The sequence below is a fragment of the Abrus precatorius genome, unplaced genomic scaffold (assembly GCF_003935025.1).
Source record: "Abrus precatorius isolate BTA unplaced genomic scaffold, Abrus_2018 Scaffold7, whole genome shotgun sequence".
Taxonomy (NCBI): Eukaryota; Viridiplantae; Streptophyta; class Magnoliopsida; order Fabales; family Fabaceae; genus Abrus; species Abrus precatorius.
Genome location: NW_020874417.1, coordinates 15,187,458 through 15,199,419, shown reverse-complemented (window position 1 = coordinate 15,199,419; position 11,962 = coordinate 15,187,458). Strand labels below are relative to the sequence as shown.

The following is an 11,962-nucleotide window of genomic DNA, read 5'->3' as shown; positions in this document are numbered from 1 at the left end:
AGAAGGATGGAAGCATGAGGATGTGTGTGGATTACCGACAGTTGAATAAGGTGACGGTCAAGAACAAGTATCCGCTTCCAAGGATTGACGATTTGATGGATCAGCTGAGGGGAGCAGCAGTGTTCTCAAAGATTGACCTGAGCTCGGGGTACCATCAAATTCAAGTGAAGGATACAAATGTACCTAAGACGGCGTTCAGGACGCGGTATGGTCACTATAAGTATTTGGTGATGCCGTTTGGGGTGACCAATGTGCCTGGGGTGTTCATGGACTATATGAACAGGATCTTCCACGAGTTTTTTGATAAGTTTGTGGTGGTGTTCATTGATGACATCCTAATTTATTCAAAGACTCAGGAGGAGCATGCCGAGCACTTGAGGATTGTCCTGTAAATTCTGAGGGAGAGGCAACTATATGAGAAATTCTCCAAATGTGAGTTCTGGTTGTCAGAGATCCAAATTCTGGGACATGTAGTATCGAAGGAAGGGATCATGGTAGACCCTACAAAAGTGGAAGCAATGGCCGAGGCCGATGAATGTGACAGAGGTGCACAGTTTCCTCAGATTGGCAGGCTATTACAGGAAGTTCATTGAGGGGCTTTCCAAGATAGTGTTGCCCTTAATGAAGCTGACCCGCAAGGGAAAGGAGTTCAAGTGGACTAAAGGGTGTGAAGCTAGTTTTCTGGAGCTAAAAATAAGACTGACTTCGGCGCCGGTGTTAGCTCTACCCGACCCGGAGCGAAAGTTTGATGTGTATTGTGATGCATTAAGGCATGGACTTGGTTATGTCTTGATGCAAGACGGGCGAGTAGTTGCTTATGTCTCAAGACAGTTGCGTCTGTATAAAGTCAACTATCCAACTCACGATCTGGAGTTAGCCGCGGTGGTTTTTGCTCTTAAGGTATGGAGGCACTAGCTGTATGGGGCAAGGTTTAAGGTGTTCAGTGATCATAAGAGCTTAAAATACCTATTTGATCAAAAGGAGTTGAATATGCGGCAGAGGAGATGGATGGAATTCCTCAAGGACTACGACTTCACATTGTCTTACCACCCTGGTAAGGCAAATGTGGTAGCCGATGCGTTGAGCCAGAAATCATTGCACGTGACAACAATAATGGTGAAAGAAATGGAAATAATTAAGGAATTTCGAGACATGAATTTGGCCACGGAGGTGAGGCCGGGGAGTTTATATCTCAAAGCGACAATGATTCACAACAACTTCCTGCTGTACGTTCGAGATGCTCAGTAAGGAGATGCGTTCCTGCAAGACATGATGAGACAGAAAGATGAGGGGAAGGACTTGGAGTTCCACCATGATGAGAATGGAGTGATTAAGTTCCAGAACCGAGTGTGCATTCCTCAAGTGGATGAGCTGAGACAAATGGTGCTTGAGGAAGCGCATAAAAGCAGGATGAGTTTCCACCCCGGTGCAACTAAAATGTATCAGAATCTTTGAAAGAGTTTTTGGTGGAATGGAATGAAGAGGGACGTGGCTGGATATGTGGCTAGATGCCTAACTTGCCAGAAGGCGAAGGTAGAACACTAGTGTTCACTTAGGTTGTTACAGCCATTGGAGATCCCTAAGTGGAAATGGGATAGTATTTCCATGGACTTTGTTTCTGGGCTACCTAAGACCAGGAACAACCATGACGCCATCTGGGTGATAGTGGATCGGTTAACCAAGGTGGCACACTTTCTTCCGATCAACATGAAGTATAAGTTGGAAAGACTCGCAAAGTTATATGTGCGGGAGATAGTCAAGCTGCATGGAGTGCCGACGAGTGTGGTGTCAGATAGAGACCTGAGATTTACCTCGAGCTTTTGGGAGAGCTTGCAACAGGCGTTGGGGACTAAGTTAAGACTGAGCTCGGCTTATCACCCACAGACTGACGGTCAGACTAAGCGGACCTCAAGCAGCAGGGAACTTGGGAAGAGTGCTTGCCGCTAGTGGAATTCACGTACAACAACAGTTACCATGCTAGCATTGAAATGACACTGTTTGAGGCCTTGTATGGGCGGAGGTGCAGAACTCTGTTGTGTTGGTACGAAATCAGAAAGGTGACTCTGTGTGCCGAATATGATCCAAAGGCAGAATGAGCAGATCAAAATGATCAGAGATAAAATGAAGGCTTCCCAGGATCGACAAAAGAGTTATTATGACAAAAGAAGGAAGTCATTGGAGTTCCAGGTAGGTGACCATGTGTTTCTGAAGGTCTCACCTGTGACTGGAGTTGGGAGGACTCTAAAATATCAGAAGTTGTCTCCCAAGTTCATTGGGTCATTTGAAGTGTTGAGTAGAATCGATCCTGCAACATATCGGATCGCGTTGCCTCCGAATCTCTCGAATCTACATCCGGTGTTCCATGTGTCGCAGCTTAGGCAATATGTGCCGAATCCTTCCTATGTGATTGATCTTGACCTGGTTCAAGTAAGAGGAGACTTGTCGTATGATGTGTACCCGGTGAGGATTGGGGATCACCATGTTAAACAGCTGAGGGGTAAACAGATATCATTGGTGAAGGTAATTTAGAGCTCAAGTGACGAGGGAGATGCCACATGGGAAACAGAGAGTAGAATAAGAGAGTTATACCCGAAGTTGTTTGAGTAATTCATGTGTGGGGTTAGTTAAATTTCGATGACGAAATTCCTTAAAGAAAGGGAGAGTTGTAACACCCTGAATTTTGTGATATTAATTATTGTTATTTATATAAATCTAAATGCATATATATTAATATGCGTGTGTTGATTTACTTGATAATGATGTTTATGTGTATTATATGTATGGATGTGTGTATGCATGACTGGATAAGGCTAAAATGGGCTAAATGCCTAAGTGTAGGGCATAATGTTGGGCTGTTCTCGCTGTAGCGAGAGGGCCCTAGGAGGAAGGACCAGAACTGTCGCCTTCTCGCTGTAGCGAGAGATGTCTTGCTGTAGCGACAGAGCGATAGTTTGTAGTGCATTTCTGGGTGCAGTCTGCTGTAGCGAGAGGGTCTCGCTGTAGCGAGGTTCTGTAGAAACCAGGGTACAGTTTCATCTGATATTTTTGCTGCAGCGTGAGAGCGTGTCGCTGCAACGAGGCGACCTTGCTGTAGCGAGAGTGTCGCGACCAAGAAAGGATTTAAAGGGAGTTACGGTTCGGGGAGGGTTGTTTCTCCCTCTCCCTTCGAATTTCCTTCGATCCTCTCATTCCCAAACCCTTTTCTACCAGTTAAATTGCCTCCAAAGCCGTTTGGAAGCTTGATTGAAGGTTGAATCTGTGTGGGGAATGCTTGGAGGTAAGTTTTAATGGTTAGGGTTTCGATTTTTCATCCCCTTTCTCTGTTTTATTGGTTTCCATGGTTTCTCATGGAGTTTCTCCATGTGCTTAGGATGAAATCCGTTAGGGGAGCACTTCTTGGTCGGATTTAGCGTGTGGGTCTTCAATCCAAGGTAAGGGGGGACTCTACCCTATCTCAATGTGTTGTAATTCTTGTGTGATTTATTGATTAATGCAATGTGGCTGAGATAGGGAGTAGAAATTGTGTGTTTGATGGAAATTGGTGTGCACTGTGATGTGTGCTAGAATAGTTAGGCCCCGTAGGGGTGATTGTGTGTGATGGAATGTCGTTGATTGGTGAATTAATGATATTATGAATAAATGTGGGCTATGTGCCGTGTAATGTGAAATGAATGTGCGCCTAGTACCATGTATTTGAGTGTCATGTGGGCTGTGGGCTGTGTGTAAGCATGCTGTGAATACCAATTTTTGCCTCGCAGAGATTACTTCTAAAATTTAAAAAAAATTGAAAAAATGAAACAAAATTGTTTTACAACAAAATGAAATTTTTTGAAAAAATGATTTTGCTTTACGGAAACAGCAGCCTGCACTAGACAGGTTTATGCCCCAAAATCAAAAACCAGTTTTGAGCATGAAAAAGGAAAAAACTCAAGATTTTGGCGTTTTGTAAAAGCCCTAAACGAACCCAGTATAAAATCTCAAGAGATCCAAGAGGGGGAGTTTTTCTTTTTTTTGGAGAAAGAAAGCCAAAAATTTCAGAAGAAGAGAAAAAGGGTGAGCTTTCGGAAACAAAAATTGAAAGAGCAACAAATTTTTTTTTAAAAAAAGGAGAGGGATTGTCAAGAGATCAGAAAAAATAACAAACAGAGAAGATTTGAAGAAAAATTTACGGAAGAAGAAGATTTTTTGAAGACAAAAAAAACACACAAAAAAAAGAAGATATCAGAAATAAGCAAGAAGAAGGTAAGAAAATCATTACTAGTTCCATGTATTTCTTTTTTGTCTTATTACTTTGTCCATCATCAAATACCTCTATAAGACAATGGATGACGAAAATAAAATGTTTTAGAGAGAGTTGGGTGTATGAGAAACAAAAGCAAGATAACAAAAATGGAATGTGAAATTCTGAACAATGTTTTTAACTTTCGTTGCTATAAAAAATTTTAAATATAATATGATACTTTTGATGCAATGTGATTAGATTGAACATTAGAGCAAGAAAGCACAGCACGCTACTATCTTGCAGTGCCGGCCTAAGTCAATTTCTTCTTTTTTTTTTCCTTATTTTTCCTTTCCTTTTTCTTTATTCTTCTAAAATTTTTTTCTTCAACCTAAAATATTTTGTTTCTTTATACTTAGTTACGTTACGTCTCTGCAGCATTTCTTTTAATTTATTTTCTATTATATATATATATATATATATATATATTAATCTTAAATGTTTTATTTTCTCTTTCTCATCTGTTATGATATTTTGTTTTATGTTTCTTTTCTTTCTTTTTTATTTTTCTTTTTTTTGCTTTTTTTTGGCTATTTAAAAAATGAAATTTATTATTTTTATTAATTATATCTCAGGTTATATTTTAATTAGTTTATTTCAAATTATATGCTTTATTCATTTATTTTATTTTATTTTTACTATTCTTTTAAAATTAATGCTATTAATTTTATTTTATTTTAACATTAACAATAAAATTTTCCCTAATTTTTTATATTATCTCATTGTTCATACTTTAATTATTATGTTAATTATTTTTCTTTCAGAATTGTTATTTATTTATTTATTTTTGTATATTTGTAGAATATAAATGGTGACTTAATTTTATATTTATGATTTTATATATATATATTATAAATTTTATATATATATAATCAATGAACAAATAAATAATATAATTGCGTCAATTTATAATATTAACGTGTAGCTTCTCTACCGCCGTATGTTATAAATTGACAAAGTCTACGTATACCTACGTTACCGAGACTTTAGACAATATTAATTTATCATATGTTATTAAAATTTAATTATCTTAATAATCAATCAAAATCCATTCTCTATAATTATTATTTTACTAATCAATCAATTTTAATAGAATTTATTTTATTAATACAATGATTTATAATGTTAATGTGTAGCGACTCTACCTTTATGCATTATAAATTATTAGAACCTATGTGTACCGACGTTACCTTAGGTTCTATACAACATAAATTTATCAAACAAAGTTTTAATTTTTTTTATTATTATTAAATATTTTTTAATCAATTCAAATTTATTTATTCATTTCATTAAATGAAATTAATTTCATATTTTAAAATTTCTTGAATCATATTTCTAATTTTGATAAATTAAATAACAAATCATTTCTCTATTTTTATTATATTATACAATTTTTTATAACATCGATGTATGATTTACATTACCTTCGATTGTCCAAAAATTATAAGAGATTAACGTATAGCTTATGCTATCTTTAATTCTCGTCAATATTGATCATAATCAAAATTCAAATTCAAATACTTGATTTACGAATAAAATATTTTTAACGATTTGCAATATAGTTGTGTGATCTTCTTTCACCTTTTGTATTGTTTCTTGCAGGATACATGTATAACTGCATTATCTTGTATTCTAAATATTATAATTTTACAAAATAATTTTAATTTCAAAATAAATTTTCTTTTACTAAACCTAATTTTAATCAACTAATTTCATAATTTTTAGATAGAACTACGTGGCTTTGAGTTTTCCATTACACCCGGGGATACGTATAAGCGGGAATCGGACCTGTCAAGTTAAAATAATTTTTAAAATAACCCAAATAATATCTCAATAAATAATATTATTCTTCTTCTAAAATAAAATAATTAATGTTTAGGGGTTAAATAAATATTTTTCAAAATTAGAATGAATTTGCACAATTAATTTTAGGTAACCGTTTTTAAACGGACGTTGTAGGATGCTAATACCTTCCATACACGTAAATGACTCCCGAACTCATTTTTAGTTACAAAGATCATATTATTTTAAAAGTTTTTCTAAGGTTTTCTTAAAATAAATTTTTGTGGCGACTCCTCTGATATTTTTGAAAACGTTTTTCGCCGTACCATTGCGACCGCCCGGTTGTGACACATGACTATTGCATGCGTGAATGAAATATGTGTGAATAGGCATGTTAGCACCGTTGTAATGTACTGTGAATGGTTCAGCGATACACTGAGAGTGTGGGGATGAGGACGGTAGAAATACCTTGGGGAGGAGAGAGTGGTGGTGACACCGACTGTGGAACAGGTGCACCACGGGCCACACACTCTCTTCCTGACTAGACCTTTGACCACTATCTTTGCTGAGCGACCCGTGACTGCCCACGTGGTATCCATGAGGCGGGGGTAACCGGCGATCATTCATAGTGTAAATCTGTGATCATAGTGTCACAGTGAGTATGGCTGGTGTGCATATGCACGAGTTTGTGTATTGTACTTATAGATGTGAAATGCTGCCTGTGATTGTGTTTGTTTAATGTATTGGTAATGTGCTAGCGGTGAGACTTTATGTTGACTGTGTGCTTTTGGGTAGTAAAGAGTACTCACCCTTATATTTATTTTTAGGTAATCAAGACGATCAGCATCGGACTCAGTGAAGGGATGGATGGAACTGCTATAGAACTTAGGATATTATTTTAGAAAACTGTTGTATTTGAATAAGTTCTGTAGCAGTTATTTGATATTAATTTGTAACCCTTCACTTATTTTAAAATATTTTATGAAAATTTGGTTATCCGACTTGCAAAATTACTATTTAATTGAAATTAAATTTAAGGTGTTACATAAAGTCCAATAAATCAAAAACCCAACAGGTCATGGTTAGAATTAGGGCCTTATGGGCCAAAATAATTATGTAACACATATGAGTAACATCCTATTTAACATGTTCACATCTTGCTTCCAACTCCATCATTTCCTAAATAAAAAATATTGTCAAGTAATACTATAATAGTAACTTAATAGCAAAATCCAAAATAAAAAAAAAGGGTAAAATATGATAGAACAACAGTACTACAAAAGAAGGTGAATATGGGGATCCAACTACTATAATCAAATAGATTTGTCATCATATAACTTTATTGTACTAACAAAAAGATACAATATATAAAATGCATTTCAATTTACCTCTGGAGTTGGGAGCCTTCATACATTGTCCATTCAACAACATATCCATTCATTTAAAATAATTAAATAGTAATATATTTAGTGCATATAGTTATCACAGTTCAAAATCATTCAAAATAGTCTTGAAGTTTAGGGATTTTTAAAGTAAATATTAATTGGGCTTGATATCCAAAGAAGGTCTTTATTGGAGTGAAACTATTAGAACCAAATAAATACCATTTTGCCTTGTTTGAAATAGGGAATTTTTTTAACAACTTTGAAAAATGGACAACATGTCACATGATGAATGAAATGAAACCATAACAATTGCTAATAAGCAGAACAAAACAATCCAATCATCAAAATGATGCTAAAATTTCATAGGCCAACAAAATGGTCTATGTACAGTAATATCACGATTTAACTTAAATGATTTAAGATGCTTTGCAGCACACCATGGCATCATCATGAGCAAGTCAATAATTTAATATATTAAGTATTTGTATTGCAAAATAAAATAACTATGAATCAGTCCCAATTTATGATGCAAATGCAGTGATATTATACTCTTCATTAGAAATAATACATTAATATATACAAATCTTACTACTAGTCTTCAATATCTTGTTGCATGCTAGACTCTATTATTTTTATCTTAAGATTAAATATATGTTTCTCATCTTCTAAAACTCAAAAGCAATAAAAATAAAAATAAACAAAATTACATTTGTAGAAATTATATAATTGTCATAAAACATTATTACAATAAATATTACTACTTGGATTTTCAACAAAATTGTGCAACCAATTCCTAGTACAAATTATCATTTGTAAATTTTTGGAAGTGTGGAACTACTATATTTAGTGAGAACACGTCCACCAATGCTAAATGCATATTCTAATATTACTATAGTGATTGAAATATTAAGTATATCTCATGCCAATATAAAGAGTGTTCAAAATCTCTTTTCATTACTCTTCCAATAATAAAGCACATCAAATTCTTCAATGTCACCATAATTAACTTATGACTCATCAAACATAAATCCAATTCACTAATCACCAATGGTAGACTTAGTTTCGTTTTGAAACATTTTAAACTTCTACAAAAAAAATTAACATAATAACTATTTAAACAAAATAAACATGAATAAAAATAAGAAACACATCATGATTAAAATGACATAAAATAACATAGATTGAACAATTTTTATTTCTTTGACTTATTTCTATTTCCATGTAGCTTGGATGTGTGTGTGTGTGTGTGTGTGTGTGTGTACGTGTGTATGTGGTTAGATTTGGAAAATAGGTTGAGTGCCTGGAGCGAGAGAGCCCTTGGAGAAAGGCGTGAAACTGTCGCTGTAGCGACAAAGCCACAGTTTAGGGTGCATTTCTAGAGGCAATTTCGCTGTAGCGAGATTCTGGAAGAACCAGGGGGCAATTTCGTCTGAGCTTTTCGCTGTAGCAACAAGGGGAGTCGCTGCAGCAAGAATATCTTATTGTAGCGAGAGTGTCGTGACTAGAGAGGATTTAAAGGAGGTTAGAGTTCGAGAAAGGTTATTTCTCACCTTCCCTTCGAAATTTCTTTGATTCTCTCGAGCCAAAACCCTATCACACCGATTAAATTGCCTCCAAAGCCGTTCGGGAGCTTGACTGAAGGTTGGATTCATGTTGAGAAAGTTTGGAGGTAAGTTTTAATGGTTAGGGTTTTCGTTTTTCATCCCCTTTCTGTGTTTCTCAGTTTCCTTGGATTCTCATGGAGTTATTCCATGTATTTAGGCCGAAATCCGTGTGGGGAGCACTTCTATGGTTGAATTCAAGTGTGGGTCTTCAATCCAAGGTAAGGGGGACTCTACCTTATCTCATTTGTGTGAAATTCTGTTTAGTTGCTATGTTTTTGTAATGTGATTGAGATAGAGAGTAACAATGAGTGTGTTGATGGAAATTATTGTGGGTTTGAATGTAATGTGAGTTGGTTATAACTAGGTTAATATACCCTTGATTGAAATGTGTGTGATGGTGGGGTTTATGTCGTATACTGAGAATAAATATTGCAATGTGTGTGAATGGGACGTGATTAACGCCGGTGTAACGTGCTATGAATGGTTCAGCAATACTCTTGGGTGTGAAAGATGAGGACGGTAGAAATACCTTGGGGAGGAGGGAGTGGTGGTGACACCGACTGTGGGAGCGGGTGCACCACGGGCCACACACTCTCTTCCTGACTAGACCTCTGACCACTACCTTTGCTGAGCGACCCGTGGCTGCCCACGTGGTATCCGTGAGACGGGAGTAACCGAGGACTATCTATAGTAAAAATATGTGATCACAGTGCCACAGTAACCATGGCTGGCATGCAGTGAGTGCACAAAATTATTGTTTGATAATTACGTGTCTGTAAACAGTTTGGTGCCGTGAGTATATCGGAGTTAAATTAGAAATGAATTGAGTGGTAATGCTTCCTGTGATTATATTGTGTGAAGTGTATTAGAAATAATGCAAATTATGTGCAAGTTAAGACTCTATGCTTGTTTGTGTGTTCGGTAGTGTAGAGTACTCACCCTTACATTCATTTTTCAGGTAATCAAGACGATCAGCACCGGAAGATGAAACTGTTATAGGGCTTAGAATGTTAATTTGAAATTAACGTATTTGAAATGGTCCTGTAGCAGTTATTTGATATAAACTTGTAACCCTTTTCCTATTTCAAAATGTTTAATGAAACTTTTATTATTCCAAATTTGCGAAAGTATTATTTATTTGAAATTAAATTTAAAATGTTACAAGAGCCACTGCATATTCTCCATAAAACTTGTCAATCTTATCCTTCACATTATTGACCTCTTAAAGAGGTTGAAAGATCCAACTAATTGTAGTAAAATATTAAGAAGTCAAGCTTTAACTAAGGGTAAAAAATAGTTCCAAAAGCCTTACAACACAGTATAATTCTTCCAGTGTGTTTTTCAATTTTTTCTTTCATTCTTGCAACCATATCCTTTATAACATCATCCTCATTCGATAAATATTCATTCAATAAGCATTCAATCTTCCAAACTTACATAAAATACATGTTTGAAGTCGGATAATAAGAACTATGTACTATATTTGTAGTCTCGTAAAACAGCTACAAAATTTCACACAATTTCTCTCTTTTCCTCTATTTCTCATGTGATGAACAATATTTATAATTCTTATCAACCAAATGAAGAATATCAAAAGTTTTTTCATATTTGAGTGCACTTTTAAGCGTCATGTATATTGAATTCCATCTAGTAGATGTTTGGAAGGCAAGTGTACCCATCGAGAAATAATAAAGGTTCTTAAATTAAGTCCCCGAAATATCATCCCATAAGGATTGTTTTCCAATTACTAAGAATTTCCTAATTTAAGCTTCAAAGATACGAGATTAATTAAAAATAAAAATTTATAAAATCAATTATAAAACTAAGAGCAAGGAATACAATGCACGTCTTATTTAAACTTATCAGAGAGGAACCTAGGGCATATGGGTGTTCTCATTCAATCCTTTAAGTTATTTTTCTCTTGTCATCGAGAAGTAATAAATGGTTCTTAAATTAAGTCCCCAAAATATCATCCCTCAAGGATTATTTTCCAATTACTAAGAATTTCCTAATTCAATTGTTTAAGCTTCAAACATACGAGATTAATTAAAAACAAGAATTTATAAAATTAATTATAAAACTAAGAGCAAGGAATACAATGCACGTCTTGGTTAAACTTATCGGAGAGGAACCTAGGGCATATGGGTGTTCTCATTCAATCCTTTATGTTATTTTTCTAATTAGATCTAAATCTGATTTCCTTGTGATTACTAATCATTCATACGAATACTATTAATATTCAATGGTCATGCAATATTAATATTCTTTTCTCTAAATTAACATCTTCAATGATCATGCAAGATATTAATTTAAGAAAACCTAGGGAGTCTATGAACTTGTTAATTCAATAACGATTAGAAGAAGGAGATTGGTTTGGTCTACCTAATCTTTCATCTTGTTTTATCCTATAGCTCTATTAATTAATCGAAGTACGATCACCTGACGATGTAATTAATTAGGGTTAAGAGTGAGAAGCAATAAGATAAATTCTAATCACGAAACAGAAATCAAATTTAGATTCAATTATCAAAATCCCATAAATTCATAAACAATAATCCTCATAACCCTAGCTATGGATTTGGTTACTCATGTAGAAAGAAAGCGCTAAAACAGTCAATAACATATCCATAATGAAGAGATATAGCAAACTAGAATATGAGATGAATCTTTGGTCTTCAAGTATGGTCACTTAAAGCTTCAGTCCCGCCAAGAGTGTGCTGACGATCCGTACAAGAGGAGTGGAAATGATTCGAGATCTCGAAGGGAAAGTTATGTGTAAATTCGTGCTCAGCCAAAAGAAGAAGAAGAAGCTCCCTTCACGATGCCTTCCTTCCCTTATTTATAGAATCTGAACTCCTTTAAAATTGCAAAGAGTGAATGCTGCAAACAAGCACAGTCGTGCTGCTCATATG

The 11,962-nt window shown here is 35.0% G+C and overlaps 1 protein-coding gene across 1 annotated transcript; it reads left to right on the top strand.

Moving 5' to 3' along the window:
- Nucleotides 1–2,076: 2,076 nt before the first annotated feature.
- Nucleotides 2,077–2,529, top strand: LOC113871530. Its single transcript, XM_027508621.1, has one exon. It carries the CDS (start codon nucleotides 2,077–2,079, stop codon nucleotides 2,527–2,529), a length of 453 nt encoding a protein of 150 aa, XP_027364422.1.
- Nucleotides 2,530–11,962: the final 9,433 nt, after the last annotated feature.

Coding starts and splice junctions, on each gene's coding strand:
- LOC113871530 (XM_027508621.1), top strand. CDS start 2,077: ATGATCCAAAGGCAGAATGAGCAGATCAAAATGATCAGAGATAAAATG.